General features: G+C 32.5%; 1 protein-coding gene across 1 annotated transcript; it reads right to left on the reverse strand.

Moving 5' to 3' along the window:
* Positions 1-6,065: 6,065 nt before the first annotated feature.
* On the reverse strand, positions 6,066-18,558 carry LOC140447791 (uncharacterized). Its single transcript, XM_072540649.1, has 2 exons — positions 17,552-18,558; positions 6,066-7,384 (listed from the first exon to the last, which is right to left on the reverse strand). Exons 1-2 carry the CDS (start codon positions 18,341-18,343, stop codon positions 6,944-6,946), a joined length of 1,233 nt encoding a protein of 410 aa, XP_072396750.1. The 5' UTR covers positions 18,344-18,558; the 3' UTR covers positions 6,066-6,943.
* Positions 18,559-22,006: the final 3,448 nt, after the last annotated feature.

The raw sequence follows: 22,006 nt of genomic DNA on the forward strand, positions 1-22,006 counted from the left end.
TTAAATCTACCTGTTTCCGCCTGCCACTGGCATAAACAGTCCGCCCACCGGCGCTAAACACTACGTCACATTCCCAAAGTTAAATTTGTTGCACTCTACATGCCGACTGCTCTCGACATCAGTCACGAGATCTTGCTACGAAATTTATTTGTAGTTTAGAAGTGTTATAAAGTGTATTGAAACGCTGTTCTAATAGATTTTGGGTGTTCGTTGTGTCCAATTGTTTAGTAAAATGGCATCAAGTAGCTGCAGCCAATTTTTGGGTTTTTATTTAGTAAAAATCACATTAAATAATATGTTTATTTTTTTATGTCACTCTTTTGAGTTTCTACTATGTCTAAAAGTGAACCAGCTGCCCACATGCCTAAAGAGAAAGGTATTTGATCAGTGCGTCCTCGCAGTCTTGACGTACGGAGCAGAAACACTTACCTTAACAAAAGCAGCAGCTACCAAACTGAGAGTCACGCAGAGAAGAATGGAGCGGTCCATGTTAGAAATAACTCTGCGAGACAGAATAACCAACGAAGACATCAGGAGAAGAACCGGAGTGACTGACATCATCGAGAAGATATCCAGACTAAAATGGAGATGGGCAGGACACATAGCCAGAATGACAGATGGGCGATGGACAAAGAGGTTCTTGGAATGGAGGCCAAGGGAAGACAAGAGAAGCGTCGGTCGACCACCTACAAGATGGACTGACGATTTAAGAAGACTCAATAAAAACTGGATAAGAGCGGCGCAAGATAGACGGGGTTGAAAACATGAGGAAGAGGCCTATGTTCAGCAGTGGACTCTTGAGGCTGGATGATGATGATGACAGTTCAGATGTTGATGAAAGTAGGGCACAAATTTTTGATGGTTTGAATTCTCATGGTAGAAATGAGCGCCCGCCCTGTTATAATCGCTTTATTATTAATTAAAAAATGGTTTAGTAGGTATTTATGCACCAAGGGTGTTATTAAGATCATGACACACGAAGGGTGTAACAGCATAATATATTATATTATATTCCAGCCAGACGTCCTCTGGCCCGAGGGATGGATGTTGATCGATGGGCATAGTCATCCTGTAATACCAGTGGCACATACAAAATATGCATATATATATATATATATATATATATATATATATATATATATATATATATTATATATATATATATATATATGTATATATATATATATATATATATATATATATATAATATATATATATATACACAATGTGAGTGAGGTTAAAATCTCACTGTAAATGAGGATATCGGTCAAGGAGAAAAACAATTTAAAAACTATTTCAATCTTTTAATAGAAAACGTTTCGTGCAGTATTTCTGCACTTCTTCAGTTCTAATGATTGTAAAGTCATATAAAGATGTCAAACAATGCCAAATGCATAGGTTTAGGTGTTGGAAAATACATTTAATAACTACAATAAAATTACAGTATAAAACACATTCAGAGTTTTTTTAATTTTATACAAACTTTAAAAAGTCAATAAAATGTCACAGTATGTTAACAAGAAAACAATATAATACAAGTCTTCTATTCTATCGCTGATGTACAATATATCGAAACATGAAGCCAGGAGAAAAAGTAACTTGTTTTAATTAGAGCTTAGTAAAAAAAATTTTTATAAAAAAAGCATGGAAAGTTAACTTTATTGTTGGAGACACCAAAGCAATTAAAAAAAGCAACTATTTTTGACAGAAAGGGCTCAACTATTACGAAGAGAAAAACAAAATATAATGTGACTTTCTATCTATGGAAATCAGACTTTGTACGAAAAATCAAATAGATAACAAAAATACTAGTTTAAGCAGGACCGAATAAAAAAGTCAAATTTTTTATATAACTATGATGAAATAGGAAGGTTGGAAATATAAGATACCGATGACCATTGACCACGAAATTGTGTTGGGGAACCTAGAATTAGTGAATGTAATGAAATGAATTGTGATATGAATTTATTTAACTCACCCTAAGGTTCCTTTTGGAAAAGATTTTACATCGAATGCGATGTGTGAAAATTGCTGAAGTTCTCGTTGAAAGTAATATAAGGATTGAGTTTAGAAGTATCAAAGTAGAACCGATGGTAGCTACTTTTTTTCGTAGTGGGCAAAAACCGAAAATTTAGGATCTCTTATAGAAATTATTCTCAGTTCCTAGAGATTTAATATTCTCAAAGTCGATTTGGTGGTTAAGAGAGATAAAGTGGGTACTGAGAGCACAAGAGTTCTTGTTGCATCTGATATCACTTTTAAGAGGTATAACACGCCCTTTAAGGGTCCTTTTTGTTTGGCCAATGTACTTCAAATGACAGTTTTTGCATGGAATGTTATATACTACATTTGATTTCTCCCAAATATCTAAAGGTAGGTAGATTTTAGGTTTAGTAAGTTTTTCTGTAACCTGTGGAAAATAGGGTAATGCGAAATATCGGGGAGAAGACTCAGATGTGGATTCCTCATCAAGGTGGAGTTCATTGTTGTCAAGTATGTGAGTCCTTAAGGCTAATCCCTGTACGAGGTTATGTTTGAATCTTTTAGGATAAAAGGAATAATAATTAAAAAAGCAATTGCTAGCAACGTTCTTTCTAAACCATTTGGTTCTTAGGATGTTGTCAACACCTCGTACAATTAACATGTCAAGGAACGGAATGGTGTTATTTACCTCCATCTCGCATGTGAACTGCAAATGGGGATTGTATTTATTAAAGACAGAAAGGGTGTCAGTAATTTGATCAGTGGCTACGGCCAGGATCAAGTCGTCAACATACCTCTTAACAAAAGCAATGTTATAATCCAAGTGTGTGAGCCTATCTACAATAGGATCATCCAAGACAAAAACAATCAAAAGGGGAGAAATAGAAGATCCCATAGGGGTACCAAAAATCTGTAGGTAAAATCTATCATTGAACACCAGATAGTTGGTGTCAAACACCAACTTGACGAGTTCCACGAGAGTTTCACATCCAAAGGGACAGTGTTATTGGATTTGATTCCAGTGATTATGTAAAGACAACAGGTAAAGGTAAGTTGGTAAAGAGATACACTACATCAAAACTTACTACTTGGAAACCTAAAGGTAGTTGGAATTTGTTGATAAAATCACTAAACTTAAAGGAGTCTGAGATATTGATTTCGTTATCATGATTATATACTGTTGAAAGTATATTAGCCAAAAAACGTGCAATATTGCAATTAGGAGAATTAATGGATGATACTATGGGACGCATGTACAATTGAGGTTTGTGGATTTTAGGCAAACAGTAAAATCTCGGAGAGATGCCATTGTAATTGTTAAGGGATTTGGCTACAACATCCGTGATAAGATTGGATCTTTTTAACTTGGAGATGTGGTTATTGATTCTGGAATTAAACGTACTAGTGGGATTTCTGGGTAACGGTCGATCATATTGTTCACCATTTAAAAGTAATTGGCTCAGATCCGTGTATTGCTTTTTATACATAAGTACAGTTGTATTACCCTTATCACTTAAAAGTACCAATAGTTCAGGATGGTCTTTTAGAAAAGTTAATATAGGCTCGGTAAATTTCTGATTGTGATTTTTTTGGGGCATTAGTAAAATTAAGTAAAATATTATTGGCTGATGATCTTAATTGAGTAAGATCTGCAGATTCGGAAACTGTAAGAATGTTTTCAACATTAGATAAAAGGTTACAAATTGAATAATCCTTCAGGGTTGGAGATAATTCAAATTTAGGACCAAGAGCTAATAATTTAGCAACATTGGGAGAAAGATCAATCTCAGTAAAGTTTCTTAACCATTTCTGTTGATATTTAATTTAAAAAAAAGGGGTGATGCCAAGATTAGTAATCTTTTTTTGGGATGTTTTAAGAGATTTATTGAAGGTAAATTGAAATTGTCTGTAAAGTCTAAGGTCAAAATTGTGGATGATATGAGCAGGAAGGGAATTCCTGAATTTTGCAGTGAGAGATTGGATTTGTTGAGTGACGGTTTTAATATCATGATGTACAGAGTGTATAGAAATGTTAAGAAGGCGATCTCTCACCTGAGTTTCAAAATTGTCCACTCTGCGTCTAACTGAACCTCTGGTCGCTCTGAAGGTGGTGTTGACCATTCGGTCTATCTGGTTTTGAATACAAGAAGATGTCTGTTTTCTCCTACGGGATTCTAACAAGAATACCATAGGCCTTAACTATTTCAATCTTTTAATATAAACGTTACGTGCAGTATTTCTGCACTTCTTTAGTTCTAATGATGGTAAAGTCATACAAAGATGTCAAACAGTAAAACACACATTCAGAGTTTTTTTAATTTTATACAAACTTTAAAAAGTCACAAAAATGTCACAGTATGGTAACAAGAAAACAATAAAATATAATACAGTACTTCTATTCTATCGTTGATGTACAATATATCGAAACATGAAGCCAGGAGAAAAAGTAACTTGTTTTAATTAGAGCTTAGTAAACAATTAAAAAAAAAAAGTTTTTAATAAAAAAAGCATTGAAAGTTAACTTTATTGTTGGAGACACCAAAACAATTAAAAAAAGCAACTATTTTTGACAGAAAGGACTCAAATATTACGAAGAGAAAAACAAAATATAATGTGGCTTTCTATCTATGGAAATCAAACTTTGTACGAAAAATCAACTAGATAACAAAAATACTCGTTTAAGCAGGACAGAATAGAAAACTCAAATCTTTTATATAACTGTGTTTAAAAAGGAAGGTTGGAAATATAAGGTACCAATGACCATTGTCTACGAAATTGTGTTGAAGAACCATGAGGTTCCATTTGGAAAAGATTTTACATCGGAAGCGATGTGTGAAAATTGCTGAAGTTCTCGTTGAAACTGAATCCTTCAGTTAAATTTTATTAACTTAACTTATGCACACCCAAATCCGATCAAGACATGGCTTAAATTTGCTGTTTTTGTCGTCGAAAAAAAGTAGCTACCATCGGTTCTACTTTGATACTTCTAAACTCAATCCTTATATTCATTTCAACGAGAACTTCTGCAATTTTCACACATCGCATCCGATGTAAAATCTTTTCCAAGAGGAACCTTATGGTGAGTTTAATAAATTCATATCACAATTCATTTTATTAACATTTACTATTCCTGTTCAATCCTTTTTGTATAGTCACCCAATATTGTTTTCAATGGGAAGGTTAGGAAATCGAGTGAATGAACAAACGGTTAGGAAATTGTCATGAATTTAAAGGAAGTGTAGGAGATTGTTTTTACTTATTAATCCAATTGTCTGGCTAAATGGGTCTTGAACCTAAGGCCAAAAAAAAAACATTTACTAATTCTAGGTTCCCCAACACAATTTCGTGATCAATGGTCATCGGCACCTTATATTCCCAATCTTCCTTTTTAATCAGAGTTATATAAAAAATTTGATTTTTCTATTCTGTCCTGCTTAAACGAGTATTTTTGTTATCTAGTTGATTTTTCATACAAAGTCTGATTTCCATAGATAGAAAGCCACATTATATTTTGTTTTTCTCTTCGTAATATTTGAGTCCTTTCTGTCAAAAATAGTTGCTTTTTTTAATTCCTTTGCTGTTTCCAACAATAAAGTTAACTTTCCATGCTTTTTTTATAAAATTTTTTTTTTAAATTGTTTACTAAGCTCTAATTAAAACAAGTTACTTTTTCTCCTGGCTTCATGTTTCGATATATTGTACATCAGCGATATAACAGAAGTGTTGTATTATGTTATATTGTTTTCTTTATAACATTCTGTGAAATTTTTGAGACTTTTTAAAGTTTGTATAAAATTAAAAAAACTCTGAATATGTTTTTTACTTTAATTTTATTGTAGTTATTAAATGTATTTTCTAACACCTAAACCTATGCATTTGACATTGTTTGACATCTTTATTTGACTTTACAATCATTAGAACTGAAGAAGTGCAGAAATACTGCACAAAACGTTTTCTATTAAAAGATTGAAACAGTTTTTTAATTTTTTTCTCCTTGACTGATATCCTCATTTACAGGGAGATTTTAATCTCACTCACATTGTGTATATATATATATATATATATATATATATATATATATATATATATATATATATATATATATATATGCATATTTTGTATGTGCCACTGGTATTACAGGATGACTATGCCCATCGATCAACATCCATCCCTCGGGCCAGAAGACGTCTGGCTGGAAGAATATAATATAATATATTATGCTGTTACACCCTTCGGGTGTCATGATCTTAATAACACCCTTGGTGCATAAATAACTACTAAACCATTATTTTTTAATTAATAATAAAGCGATTATGACAGGGCGGGCGCTCATTTGTACCATGAGAATCCAAACCATCAAAAATTTGTGCCCTAGATATAGTAATTTGGCGTTTCTCCCAGTTTGAAATTATTTATAACTCGAAAACGATCAAATTTATAGAAAAACTACACGAAATCTATTTTGTTTAGAATGATCAAAAAAATTCAAAAAAATTATCCCAGCCAAACAAAAATGATTATTAAAATTTGTTAAAAAAAGTTGTTTTTTTTTATCTCATGGGAATATTTTTTCGAACGAACCCGAGCTTTTCGCCTTGTCGAAACTTATATTTGGTACATTTAAATTTTATTCGAAATCTTTTTATTTAATACAAATTCAAGAAAAATGTTTTTATGGTAATGAATTGTTTTCAAATGTGAGTCTATTTTAAAATTAAAAGAAATAGAAAAGACAAAACTTTGTAACAACAAAACACTGAAAACTTTGTTTTCAAAACTTCCACAACATTGAAAACAAAGTTTTTAGTGTTTTATTGTTACATAAAATGAATTTCCATCAAGTAACGGTCGAATCCATCAATTATAAAACTTTATCTTCATTGATTTTATTGTAATTTGGTCAAAACAAGTCACTTTGGTCCTTAATATAGGTAAAATATTATTTTGATATTTTATATCATTATACATATCCGCTATTAAAAAAGCTATCCACTGTAGAAACAAGACGTCTTAAGTATTCTTCCTTTGACTTTAACTTAAGTTCTTTAAGACCTCCCATTATCTCATTGGTCTTCTCATCGATCAACGAAGGTGCATCTTCATTCTTGATATAAAGAAATTCCAAGAACGGTACTGCTATACAAAATCCAAATTGAAGAAATTTTCTTAAATGTTCTTGCATAACATGCTTTGGAAACAATTTATTTACGTCACTGCCTAGTTCTGTTAAAAAAGATGATAATTCGCTGTAATAAAATTCTAAAAATTCTTCGAATTGTGGAAAGTCTTCACTTGATAAGTTCCAATAAAGAAATGCTGAGATATCCAATATAGGTGAATGAAGGCACGTTCCCTGGAAATCAATCAGAGCTACGTGTTCGGGGTTACTTGTGTCGTTATCCTGCAAATAATAAAGTTTTATTAAATAATTTCAAAGAACCAGTATGTTTGTATACGCTTATGAACAAATGAATGACTTCTAAGTACTCCTAATTACTTTTCTTGAAAGAAAAGTACTTAGGAGTACTTAGAAGAATTATTTAGGTCATCTATAGACTTCGGCAAATATGCATATTGCATATTTTGCATATTGTGCATATTTTATGCAAATATTTCATATTTTGGCATATTTGTATAAAAGTTTGCATAAAGTGCATAAAAGTTCAGATTTTTATACTGTATTTGAAAATTTTTAAACATACCAATTTATTTCAATTCTTGTATAAAATTTTGTAGTCATTTTAATCAAGAAATGATCTAAGTACGTAATCTTTACAGGTACAAAACATTTACAATTTCAAAGAAGATCAATTTAAGTAGCCCTCAACATTCTTAGAAAGTCTCGGTCACTGAGGCATTCAGTTATTGGATAATCGCTAAGGGTTCGCTCATTTGCATTTTATGATCTAATCCCCAAATCTATCTACAATTTATTGTATTTTAACAGCAGGTAAACGGCTAATAGTTTTGTTCCTAATTTAGGGATTTTCCCTAAATCTCCCAGTTTATTGAATTAGGTACCTAAACATTTCTAATTTGATGCTCAGATTTGTAAATCATTTTTGTTTTGATATTCAAAGCGTAAACACTCGTTGTGCGTAACAAAAAGGAAGATTGTGATTTTATAATGCCTAAAACAACCAGTGCTTCAACTTGGATTAAACCTTATAAAGAGCTGTCTATGGATATGGGAAAAATCTACTGTTCAGTCTGTGGCAAAATTGTAAGTATCTAATATTTTCTATTAAATATCTAATATTTCATACATACAGGGTGTTTCCAAATGACACTTACAACGTTTGACTGTAGATACTTCTCGAAAAATTGAACAAAACGATATAGTTAATGAGATGTCAAACTTATTTACTTTTCGAGATACAGGGTGTTAAAATTAAAAAAAATTAAATTCTTTTAGTTAATAACAACAATAACTTTAAAACCAATAAAAGTATTTACTTGAAATTTAGTACTCGTAGGTTGTTTTTAAATGAAAAATAGCTTCCTTTAGTGAGAAAAAATTGTCCATGGTACAATACAATGGTGTGTATTTAGAAAAATTTTTCACCTTTACTTTTTTTTATGAAGTCAGCTATTCTAAAACACAATTATTTTTATTGTAATGGAATTAACAAAAAAAAACTTTTGTTGAATTTTAAAATAAGTTATATGATGTACTAATGGTTAGTAACAAAAACTAGTTTGTGGATTAATACTGCATTTAAAACACTTAGCGGGTGTTTTTTTTCCAAACCAGTTATTTGATTAACCAAAACACCTTGTATATTTTTATATTTTAAAGGTTGGGTTAAAATAAAGGTTTTTATTTTTATTTATAGATAGCATGTGAGAAGAAATTTCAGATAGACCAACATGTGAGAACTGCTGCACACATTGCAAAAAAAGGAAAAATAGGAGGAAAACATCAAACTTCAATGGCTAAATGTTTCCACTCTACTTCAAAAAAATTAGATGAGCAAGAAACTTTTAATGAAGACTTGTGTCGCGCATTAGTGTCTGCAAACATACCGCTTTCAAAATTAGCAAATGTAAATTTTAGTTCGTTTCTAAAAAAATATTGCAAACTTAACGTTCCAAGTGATCGGTCTCGAAGAAATAATGTGAACGGGCTATACTCGTCGGTGTTAATTAATATTAAGGAAGAAATTGCAGATAATTATTTTTACATATCTGTAGACGAAACCACTGATTCCGCAGGAAAGTATATTGCTCATTTATTGATTGGTGTTCTTAAAGAAGATACCTTACCAAAATCTCATCTTATTTCATGCCAGCAACTTGAGAAAACAAATGCTTTAACAATTTCTCGTTTTATACAAGAAACATTAGCAACTTTTTTTCTTCCGACAACTATTCCTTCTAATAAATTACTGCTTATTTTATCGGATGCTGCTCCTTATATGGTGAAAGCAGGACAAAATTTAAAAATATTTTTCCCAGATTTAATACATGTTACTTGTGTAGCGCATGGATTAAACAGAGTTGCAGAGGAAATACAAAAAAAGTTTCCTCTTGTAAATACCATGATATCCAGTGTCAAAAAAGTATTTCTTAAATCTCCTATAAGAATTCAACTTTATAAAGAAATGCTACCTAACATTCCTCTTCCACCACAACCTATTTTAACGCGATGGGGAACATGGTTCGAAGCAGCTAATTTTTATGCAGATCATTTGGTTAAAATAAAGAACATAATTGATACGTTAACAGATGAAAGTTCCCAATCTCTTTTGGATTCTAAACAAACTTTTCAGAGTAACTTGCTTCAACAAGAACTTTCATTTATAAAATCAAATTTTAGTTTTGTTCAAAAAACAATTACTCAGTTAGAATCACCAAAACTGTCATTGTTCGAAAGTACAGCATTAATAAAAGAATTTGCGTCATGTTGTCGGAACGTTAGAGGTAATATTGAAAAAGATATTTTAAAAAAATTTGAAGCTACTATGGAAAAAAATAAAGGTTACCATATTCTTTCTGAAGTAGTCAGTGTTCTAGCTGGAAATATTTCGGAAACAATTAATTTAGAACCAAATGTTTTGGTTAGTTTGAAAAATGCTCCCGTTACATCAGTTGATGTTGAACGAAGTTTTTCCATATATAAATATATGTACTCAGTCAGAAGCCACAAGTTTTTGTTAGAAAATTTTGAACACCACTTGGTCATTTATTGTTACCATAATTCTAAATAAGTTTATTCATACTTAAAAATGATGTAGTTACTTAAAATAAATGTAAATCTTAATGAATAGTAGCAAATATTTAGTTATGTACACTTTTTTTTTAAATAAAATTGTTACTATTTTACGATTTTTTTATTTATTTGTATGCATATTTTGTAAAATATTTGCATATTTTCGGGTAAACACGTGCATATTTATGCGCATATTTTCTACATTTTTATTTGCATATTTGCCGAAGTCTAGTCATCTATATAACAGATTTATTCAGATGTAATCTTTATATAAGTATATCCTTAAATGTTATACTGAGCGTGAAAAAAGCCGCCTGGGAATTATTTAATTATTTAAAACACAATTATTAATAAATGGTCAAACGAAACACATTTAACAGTGTTAAATTGAAAAACAGTGTAATAAAAACACAAAACTTTACGTAATAAAGTTGTTAAAAAATTGTTAGATAATCAATGAAGATTTACTTTTTTAATGGCAATAAGTTTACACCGTTAAAAATTGAAAATGTAAGACATACCTAATAATACTAATTGCCAGTCGCCTACTGTGGCGCACCCAGGGGGGGTTTTGGGGGCTAAACCGCCCCCCCCCCCGGGCATATAAAGTAAACAATATATAAAGAATAGTAGAAAAATGTAACTTGTCTTTCACACACAATACAAAAAATCCAAAACGCTGATTGAATAATTAAATTACCACTTTAAATATGTAGAACACAATAATTATTGTATAAATACGCAGTAATTAATAATAATTTTCATTATATTTAGATATAGATACCTAATATTAGGCTTATAAAAAATTAGACAGAACGAGTCTGTTGCGAGTAGCATGCGCCTACAGGACTGTATCTGCGGCGGCCTTGTGGACTATTACGGGTTGTGTTCCTCTGCATGTGTTAGAGCAGTAGAAAAGAAAAGAGACATCTCTATGGGAGAAGAAAGCATTTGACAACAGCTATAAAAAAAGAAAGGGAAAGATCAATGGAAAAATGGCAAGAAGAGTGAAACAACAAGGAAGATGTTGCTCAGTGGACAAAGATGCTGATCCCGAGCCTAAGGGACTGGGTAGATTGTCTGTTTTAGGGCGTATCTTCATAGGTTCAGAAAGACAGATGCAGATAAATGCCTATACTGCGAATATTCCGACACCGTTACTCACACAATGCTGGAGTGTAATAGATGTACAGTGGAGAGAAACAGAATGTATAAAGAAATAGGTATGAACCCTGTGACTGTAAGAGATGATCGTAAAGATGACGGGAAATACGGAGGGATGGAATAGTGTTCACAATTACATCCAAGCAGTCATTAAAAAGAAAGAAGAAGAAGAGAAATACCAACCGGGCTAATGACAGAGATAAGATCTAATTACTATTTTAATGGGAATAAGTTGCAATTGAAGGTTAAAATAAGTTGACGTTTAGTTATTTAAGTTATTTAAGTAAGTATTGACGTTTGAATTTTTGATCTTTGATCTTGCACTGATAACATGTTTATACTCCAACAATTAATATAAAAAAAGAATAGCGGTTGGTACATAAGTACATCTAGCCTTCATCGACCTAGAAAAGGCGTATAATACAGTTTCAAGACTTAAATTGTGGCAAGCTTAACAACAACTCGACATTAGTCCATACCTTTTAGGAATAATCACAGAAGTATACAGGGATAACACTACTTACCTAAAAATCGGATATAGACTCCAGACGGATATCAGAGTTAATAAAAGAAACTAAAGGACTAAAACAAGGATGGAGTATGTCACCCTTACTGTTTAATTTAAATATTGAGACAACCCTCCAAAATTGGAAAAACCACTGCCAGGGAATGGGAATCCCCATAGGAAATGACGTACTGTTCTCCCTAAACTTTGCGGATGACCAAGTCATCCTAGCTCAAGATTCTTATGATCTAGAATTTATGATAAAGTGTCTACAGAGAGAATATTTAAAATGAAGGTTACAAGTCAGCATGAAGAAAACAGAATATTTACTTAATTATCAGTTCAGATGCAAGGTTTGAAGTGTTGATAGACCAGGACGTGGAAATTAAACAAGTGAAAAAATTTAAATATTTAGATCCACTCATTGCTAAGAACGGCTTGGGAGAAACCGAAATTAAACACGAAGTAATCAGGGACGTAAAATTGTAGAATGTCTGAACTCCTTATGGTGGGATCACCACATTTCCAAAAGGAACAAAAAAAGAATAGGGCAAACCATGGTTGAATCAGTTCTTTGTTCTATGGCTCTGAAGTATGGACAATTAATGCAGACCTAAAGAGAAGATTGTTGACAGTTGAAATGGATTATTTGAGAAGAAGTGCTAGAATATCAAGGCAGGAAAGGAAGACTAACGAATCTATAAGAAATAACATGAATGCTACAGAAACGGTCATTGACAGCATAGAAAGAAGAGGTTCAAAATGGTTTGGACATCAATTGAGAATGTCTGACAAAGAAAGAATGTCCCCTGGAAGAAAAAAAAGAGGCAGACCTCGACGCTCTTGAAATGAATGAATTAGAAGAGCGATGGAATAGACAGGTTTGGAGGAGGAGCATGCCTTGCACCGGGAGGATTCCCGGAGGAGAACGGGAATACGGCGATAGCCGTCTTCAAAATGTATTGTATTTACAAGTTCGATTAATGTCAAACGTCAATTACACTTTATTCTAATATTAATTATCTAATTAATATATAAGTTATATATATAAGTTATCTAATTAATTACACTTTAGTGTGACAAATATACTGTCACCAACACTTTAGGTTTAACTTCCAAAATTTCTTCAACCACTCTTTCAAAAAGTTTTACTATGATCTATTTCGATATAACAAATCTTTTCACTGATGTAAACCATTCCAATCATCAATAACTTCTTACTCGCTAAAACCATCAACCCCAATTAATAAAGACTTCTTTATTTTTAACGATAAAATTCATAGTCACCAAAAGATTTCTCTTCCCGCTACTTGTAGATCTTTTTCTTGACTTTCTTGAAATTACTTTTGTTCATTTCCATCCACAAATAATCTTATGGTATAAATATGTAGATAATATTTTAGTCTTTATAGAAGGTTCACCTTCAGAATCACACAACATTTTGTCCTTAATTAATAACTTATATCCTGCAACTAATTTGACCTTAGAGTCAGAAAATAACAACATCATTTTTAACATAAGATGGCAGCTGTTTAGTGTAATTACCATAGATTTCTTAACCCTTTCACTCCTGATTTGTTTATTTTAAAATTTGATTTATTTGTCTGTAGTTTGTTATTTTAGACCATTTAAAAGAACTAAGAATGTATTTAAAAAAATTTATTTTTTTTTTGGTAAAAAATGCATGGGATTATATATCCCGACAGTATTTTTGTATGGGATACATAATCCCAACAGTATACATGAACGATAAATGTTTATACATGATATGGGGTAAAACAATCGCTACATGACGGAACATTCTACACACAGTTGTTTCTTCTGGCTTATGGCAGTTAGTACAATAAAATCTTTGGTGTCCTGCCATCATATAGCTAATGTTCCAGTTTCATTACCTATTACTTGCGATTCTCCTCTATTTAGCTCTCCATGAAATTTTAGTAAATTGTTTCGGGTACTCATGCATGTTCTTACAGCAGGAAACATAATGGTATCCATAAGATAAACTGTTGTAAAAAATCTGTCCAAGCAAATTACATTTTCATTAGAAATTGTTGAAGATAACTGATTTACGACACGTTTTTCCAAAGTACCTGCCATCTTATTATCATTTTTGCCTATATACAGAATAGTAAAAATTTGTTTAAGGCATTAAACACCTACGCATTTTCCGCGCTTAGCTACTCATTTGGGAATATTAAGTGTACTAAAACGGGCATAGAAATTCTTCAGCAAAAATTACGACCATCCCTCACAAGGGCACAAAAACAATGACCTCAAAGTGCAGTAGATAGGACGACTTTACCGCGGTATTTAGTATTTAGGAGGATGAGGACTTTGGATATAAGCGAGCAATTAGAAAAACAGATCTACTCTTCATCTCGCGATTTATATAGTAGATGATACAACACCGATTAAATTGAGGGAACAAGAAATGCGTATAAACCATCTTACTAAGAACGAAAAAATGCGCATCTGGATGGGTAAACCTCGACACGGGCGACATCCGAATAAAGTCAGTCAAGGCTATGTCGACAATATAGCGTCGAACTATTGGTAAATGCTCCCTGACAAGGAACAGGAAAGATGTTCCCTAAAACAGAAGGTTCATTATTAGCCCTTCAGGATCAGGTTATACCAACCAAAAATTACCAGATATATATCGTAAAAGCTTTCTGCATCTCTATCGCATACTCTTCACAAATCCTGGTCCTCCAAGTCTGGGGGTTTGAACGATGGGCCAGCACCCCTTCTTTTAGAAAAAAGTTATTTGCTAACTTTCGATCAAGAGCCTCGGAATAAGGACGGAAACAAAAGACGACGACTGCTACGATAAAGGACTATGAGATTGGCCACATGGAATGTACAAGGTCTAAGAACCAAGGAAACTGAAGTTTTTCAAGAATTAGAATGACAACAAATAGACATATGCGTTCTTACAGAAACAAAAAAGAAAGGAAAGGGAAATGAAATCAAGAACGACTATATTCATTTATACAGTGGAGTTGAAAAATCATTAAGAGCAAAAAGAGGTGTGTCTATAGCCGTGCATACAAAACTCAAAAACAATATCAAGATTTGGGAAGAGATAAACAAGCAGATCATTATGATGGATCTTGAGAAACATGGGGAGACGATAGTTATAATAGGAGTATATATGCTCCTAGTGTTATATTCTGATGCAAAATTCTGATACAAAAGTTAAGGATGAATTCTATGATAAATTGCTTGACGTATTGACCCATGTAAACCGATCCAAAGAAATATGCCGATTAGGAGATTTCAATGCTCGGGTAGGCAAAAAATGACAAGACAATGTGGTAGGAAGATATGATGAAGACAAAATAAACAACAACGGAGAGCGACTCATTGATCTTTGTAAAACATTACAGCTTAAAATAAAATCAATTTTATCAGCACAAAGATATACATAAATTTACCTGGGAACAACCAAAGAAAAAGATAAAATCGATAATCGACTATCTCATCCAACCAGAAAACAAAAGGCTCCAAATAAATGACGTAAGGGTGTATCGTGGTGCCGAATGCGGATCTGACCACTATATGGTGGTCGCAAAAATAACCATACACTACAGGAAAGTAAACAAGAACAAAATTGAACAGGAAAAGGTAGCAGCTTCCACAAAGATACGATATAATATTGATAGACTCAAACAAAAATCAGTACAATTCCTCTACAAACTTAGACTAGCCTCAAAACTAACTTACTTAACTCGAAGATAAACAGCCGAAAAAGAATATCAAGATATAAAAAATTGCATTCATCAGGCGGCCAAAGAGGCATTGGGGTACGAAGAAGCTGACAAAAGAAAAAATCCTGAGTGGTGGAACGAAGAAGTAGGAAAATTAATTAAAGACAAAAAAAAAAGCTTATCAAACATGGCTATCCACGAAAGACTCAGAACACCGCAGAATTTACAGCAGACTCAACAGGGAAGCAAAGAAGGAAGTCACTAAAAGAAAAAACGAAATGTGGGAAGAGAAATGCGAAGAGATGGACCGATGCTTAGGAGGAACCAAAGTGACACAAGCTTGGAATTTATAAAACGTATTAGAAAAGAAAGAAAATATGAAGGAAATATAAACTTGATTCAAAATAAAAAGTGGGAAAATATTACGAAACGCTATTAATAGAAAGTAGACACGAATTTATGGAAAGACCTGATCATATCTCAATGACAGAAAACTCAGAGGTGCATAAGATAAACAAAGAAGAACTGAAAAAAGAATTGAAACAAATGAAAAATGGAAAAACACCCGGGCCTGGAGACATTCCCATCGAGTTAATGAAACATGAACCGGATGCTCTTTTGGAAAGCTTAGTGAATATTTTTATTAAATGCTTAATTGAAGGCCAAACGATTCCAGACGATTGGAATTTGGCCCACATTAGCCCCATTTATAAAAAGGGAGACAGAAAAGAATTCGGAAATTATAAAGGCATTAGCGTAACTAGCTCGCTGGGAAGGTTATATGGTCGTATATTGAAAAGAAGAATAGAAGAGGAGTATAAAGAAATTGAAGAACAAAGCGGCTTCAGAGCAGGAAGATCGTGCGTGGACAACACATTTACCCTTCAAGAAGTAATTGAAAAACGAGCAGCTCGAAACCTGTGGTCTTTTGGAAAATTTTTGTGAGATACACCGACGTACCAAGTCATCTAGTACTCGATAACACGGAAAGAGTCCCCCCAGATCTCAATCCTTTTGATACCGTAGGTATCTGGGATGAGTGAATTTTCCCCTTAAAGGGAGTGTGAGCCGTATGGCTAAATTTGGATAACATATATATATATATATATATATATATATATATATATATATATATATATATATATATATATATATATATATATATATATATATATATATATATATATATATATATATATATATACGGGCTGCTAGTTTGATAAAGCTCAGTAGAACCACTATAATAATAATTGTACGCAACTCTGAGAATTATATTATAAAATTAGTAAGAATATAACAGAGTGTCCAATAACAAAGTGGCAGACTAAACGAATGTTTTTTTAAGGAGTACCCTATATTTTATTTTACATTTAAATTGAGTTTGTTTAAATTTTTATAGAAAATTGGTATAACTTTAAAAATACCCCATATATTACAACACAGCTTTATATTGTGGTAATAGGGAAGTGGAGAAGATTTCTCATATAAAATAAAATACAGGATGTTCGATTTAACAAATCATAAGTTTGGTCTACCAGTATATTATGGAACGCCGTGTAGCATTCTTAATAATTTCGTAACGTGAATCTCAAAATTGCCTACCTTTTTCTTTATTATCTTTTATTTCTATGTACTATTATAGCGGATCTACTGAACTTTATCACACTAATCAATCACCCTGTATATATATATATATATATATATATATATATATATATATATATATATATATATATATATATATAACACAACTTTTACACAAACATGTCAATCCACAAGCAAAAAATGCGTGTACAACAATTTTCAGAAAGGCATTTAAATAGCTTTTAAAATGTCACTATGATTAGCCAAGTCCGATAGGATACCACGCTGCGCTAGTAAAAAAACAATTTAAATGATGATAAAGACAGCGACTTCAGTTTAGAGTCTAATAGTGTTACTTTGTCAATGAACAATAAGTATATGAGTATTTACCTTAAATAGGAACAGCATATTACCATTATGACAGTCACCATGTACAATTACTTTCTCATCTGTAGTAGCATCGGCGACTTCAAGAAGACGATTGAACATAGTCTTTTCTGTATTAAACTTTTCAAGTCTAATTGATAAGTCTTCTCTTCCAGCTTCTTTTAATGCATCAAGTATAGCAATTGATTTGCTCTCAAAGACTGGTTTAAAATGACCGAATGCTTCTCTTATCAAAGGAAGCAAGTCTTCAGAAAACATTTTAAATTCTTTTGGAGTTTGATCTCTCATTGCAAAGGCCAAACCATGTAATTTGACGTAAGATTTTAAACACAATTTGATTTGAACAGAGTTCATTGGTTTGTCTCTTTGATGCAGCACATAACCTTTTCTTTTAAGATTTTCTAAAGTAATCACGTTATTTTTGTCCTCCAAAAATGCTTTGTGGCATTTTGGAACTATATAAAAGTCATCTCGAAGCGTTTTATTTTTATAAAACTTTTGAAATGCTGGAACAATAACACCATAAAAGTAAACTTCCCTTCGGCAAATCTCGTGCATTACTGGAAATTGTTTTGGAATTGCTGGATTCTGACTATTACGTTTTAAAGCTATAAATACAGTTCTGTCGTGTGTAACCATACCTTCACTGGACGGAAATTCAACTTTTGCAAAAATAAATTCTCCAACGTAACCTTCTCCTTTCTGGGTCGTATTTTCTATGGTGATTATACAATTTTCACTACCTACGGATTGTTGAATCCAAGATTTAACTTCCTCGGTAAGAATATATGACATTTTGCACTATCCAGATACACTAAATAGCTGGAAATGAGGATGTAGGTAACGATAGCACAGTTTTATCAAAAATTGTCCAAAAATTAAAACTTTAGAGTCTCGTTTTTTATCTACTAATAAAGAGATAAATTTTATCTATTTTTAATTTAATCTACAAAACAATGCAGTGACATCTACAAAAAACATTGCGTAAGATTTTCTTAATTTGTAGAAAATGTTCTATTATGTTATAACTATCAAAGGCTGTTTTATGTAAATCTTTGTGTACACCTTTCATACGAACAAAAATATAAATATACTTAATTACAAGCTTTCTGCGTAAAATTTACGTGAAGGTTACGTGAGAACACAATCTGTGATGATGCTATTATAATTTTAATAGTAATACAAAGTATTTATTAGAGGAGATAAGGTTGTATTCGTTAAATATATTTACAAATAATAGTATACTTCTAAAAACAACACAGATAATGAAAATTTTTGTCCTTTCGGTATCATGACTTTTATCGGATATATATTGTTAAGAAGCCATAATTGGTAGGGTTTCTGGGGGCTAGATACTTGCTGGCGGTGATTAGTCACCTAATACCCGGAGAAAAAATACTTGTTGTATAAAAAGCTCTATCAACAAATATGATCTTCACTTCCATATTAACCAAACAATAAGAATTAACACCCAACAGGTAGTGCTAACCGCCGACGAGTTAACATCGTGAGCGTTTAGCATGGAATATATCGCTAAAAACTGATGTAGTGTGCCCGATGTGGTTTTTGTAAGATAGGAACAATTAATACCTTTTTATCAGAAATTGATTTTTATTGTATAAAAACAGTTAATACAAATAATTTGCCGGCCCTATAGGCCAGGCAATGAGTTTATCAAAAATTAAATTCTCAGTTAATACCAACAATTGACGTGCAGCTTATGTGTACATGAACAGCACAGGAAATACCATCAAACCAACTGCTCCTTCCACAACAATGTCACAACAACATTCAACAATCCGCAACAAACAAGATACACCAAACAACAACACTTCTTTAATGTCATATGTAACAGCAGCAAAAACAACACCGAAACCAACCTACCCAAAGAAAGAGCAAGCAGTCATACTCCATGCCGAGGACAGCCTTAATTTATTTGACTATGTAAAAACAATTGGTGATGTTATCGAGCCCAGGAATATCTGCTTCGCCTAATAAAAACATAGTAGATGAACTTGTAAAATCTCATCCTTCCATACAAATCGACTCCCTAACTTTAAACATACGTAAACTCGTTTCTCCTACAAAAAGAATTTTAATATCCAATGTCTCCCCGTGTATCCCACATGAAATTATCGAAACCGCTGTTTAAAGCATGGGTCTAAAAATTGCTTCCCCAGTATCATTTCTTAAAGCAGGTATTCCGGGGGAGGAATTCTCACATATTCTTAGCTTTAGCAGAGAAGTTTATGTGTCTCTGCCCTCCGAAACTTTTGAGCTTCAAACCTTTCTTGTGCTCTCTTTTGAAGATAATAAAAACCGCATCTTCCTTTCTACTGGCAAAATGGAATGTTTCATCTGTAAAGGATCAGGGCAAGTCGCTTCAACTTGCACAAATCCACCAGAAAGTACCTCTTCTGACCAGACAATTGTTTGACATGTCTGACACATCTCAAAAACTCACAGACACCTCAAAAATCCTCTTATTAACAAATTCATAATTATTCAATGAAACTGCGATAGATTCTATCTTCGCCTGGTACGCATACAACAGCTCATTTCCAAAATCAATCCTTTATTTGTTTACAAGAAACAAACTTTACTGAAACACACAGCCCTCATCTAAAAAACTTTGATAGTTATCACCATATGAGAACTACACACCGACGCGCTAGCGGAGGAACATCAATTTTCGTATCAACTGAATTTTTTTTCCGCAAACTTCACCTAAACACTGCATTAGAAGCTGTTGGTATAAGCATGGTGTCCAGAACAAATCACAATATTATGTAGCTTATATATTCCTCCTAATTATACATTGACAAACACTAAATTAGAAAACCTAATATCTCAAATTTCTGGCCCATTTATTATGGCTGGAGATTTTAATGCACACAACACTATGTGGGACTCCAAAAATACATACGGTAGAGGTAAAATAATCGAAAATGTCATTAACAATATTGATATTAATTTATTAAATACAGGAAATAGTACATACTTTCATATTCAGTCCGGAAGCTTCTCATTAATAGACTTAAGCTTATGTGACCACAAAATACACCCGTTACTAATTTGGCATACTCTAGACAGCTTATTCGATAGCAATCGTTTTTCCATTATTATTATTAACAATGCAGTCAGATCGAAATATACAAAAACGAGATGAAAAATCTCAGATGTGAATTGTGAACGCTTCAAACTAACTGTAAAAGGACATACAGACGTATCAAAATAACATAGTTTCGTCCGCAGAGGAGTATATCGGTAAATACAAAATTAACCCAATAAAAAAACATATTCCCTTATGGAATGACTCATGCAAAACAGCAATTCAAGAAAGCAAATGAGCTTTAAACACATTTTGAAAAGCTCGCACTCTAGCTGACTTAATAGATTTCAAAAGGTTCAAAGCAAAAACAAAACGCATAATAGAAAACAGTAAACAAAATTCATGAAATCATTTTAATACCTCTATTACCAAAGATACCCCACCGACTTAGGTATGGTCAAAAATAAAAAGAATGAAAGAACATTACACATCATACAAAATTCCAGCTCTCACCACTCAGGACAAAATAATTACAGGTGAGCAACAAATCAGTGATATGCTTTCCCAACACTTTCTCAACAAATCAAATAATCCTACTTATCCACATAACGAAATTGATGCCACTCTAAAAACTTGCAATCATCCCATTGATATACCTTTTAGTTTTCAAGAACTAAACGATGCCATTATTTCAACAAAAAGCTCAGCTGCAGCTACTTTGGTACCTTGAACAAAATAAAATCCTCGACCAATTTTAATCAGGCTTCAGACCAAATCGATGCACCATGGACAATCTTGTACTTCTGCAATCAACAATTGCGACTGCACTATCTAACAAAAATGAAGTCATTGCAATCTCCCTTGACATCTAAAGCGCTTTTGACCGTATACCGATTTCTGTGATACTAAACAAAGTAATCCAGAACAAGCTATCCGGTAAATTATATTTGTTTATAAAAAATTTTCTCACGAAGCGATCTTTTAAAGTAATTACTAATGGCAAAACTACCTCACAACACACAACCACAAACGGTGTCCCACAAGGATCTGTCCTAAGCAGCGCACTATTTCTTCTTAGTATTAACGATTTTAGTTTAGTCATAAACGACCCTGTTCAATACGGAATATATGCTTACAACATAATATTATTCTGTCATGGAAAGTTCACATCTAGCGCAAATACTTTACTACAAAACACGCTAAGTAAAATAAACAACTGGGCCAGTCAATCCAGCCGTAACTTCTCCCCATCCAAATTCAAACTTATTCATTTTACCAAAAGACAAAACACGCAATCTCCAACCATTACTCTAATTGGAAATTTTTTCCAAGTAGTAGACCAAATAAAGCTTTTCGACATTATTTTCGATAAAAAAACTTTCCTGGAGACCACACATTCGTGAACT

The sequence above is a fragment of the Diabrotica undecimpunctata genome, chromosome 8, assembly GCF_040954645.1.
Source record: "Diabrotica undecimpunctata isolate CICGRU chromosome 8, icDiaUnde3, whole genome shotgun sequence".
Lineage (NCBI taxonomy): Eukaryota > Metazoa > Arthropoda > Insecta > Coleoptera > Chrysomelidae > Diabrotica > Diabrotica undecimpunctata.

Coding starts and splice junctions, on each gene's coding strand:
- LOC140447791 (XM_072540649.1), bottom strand. CDS start 18,343: ATGTCATATATTCTTACCGAGGAAGTTAAATCTTGGATTCAACAATCC. Junction 7,385..17,551: donor ATATGCTGTTCCTATTTAAG/GTAAATACTCAT, acceptor TATTATTTGCAG/GATAACGACACAAGTAACCC.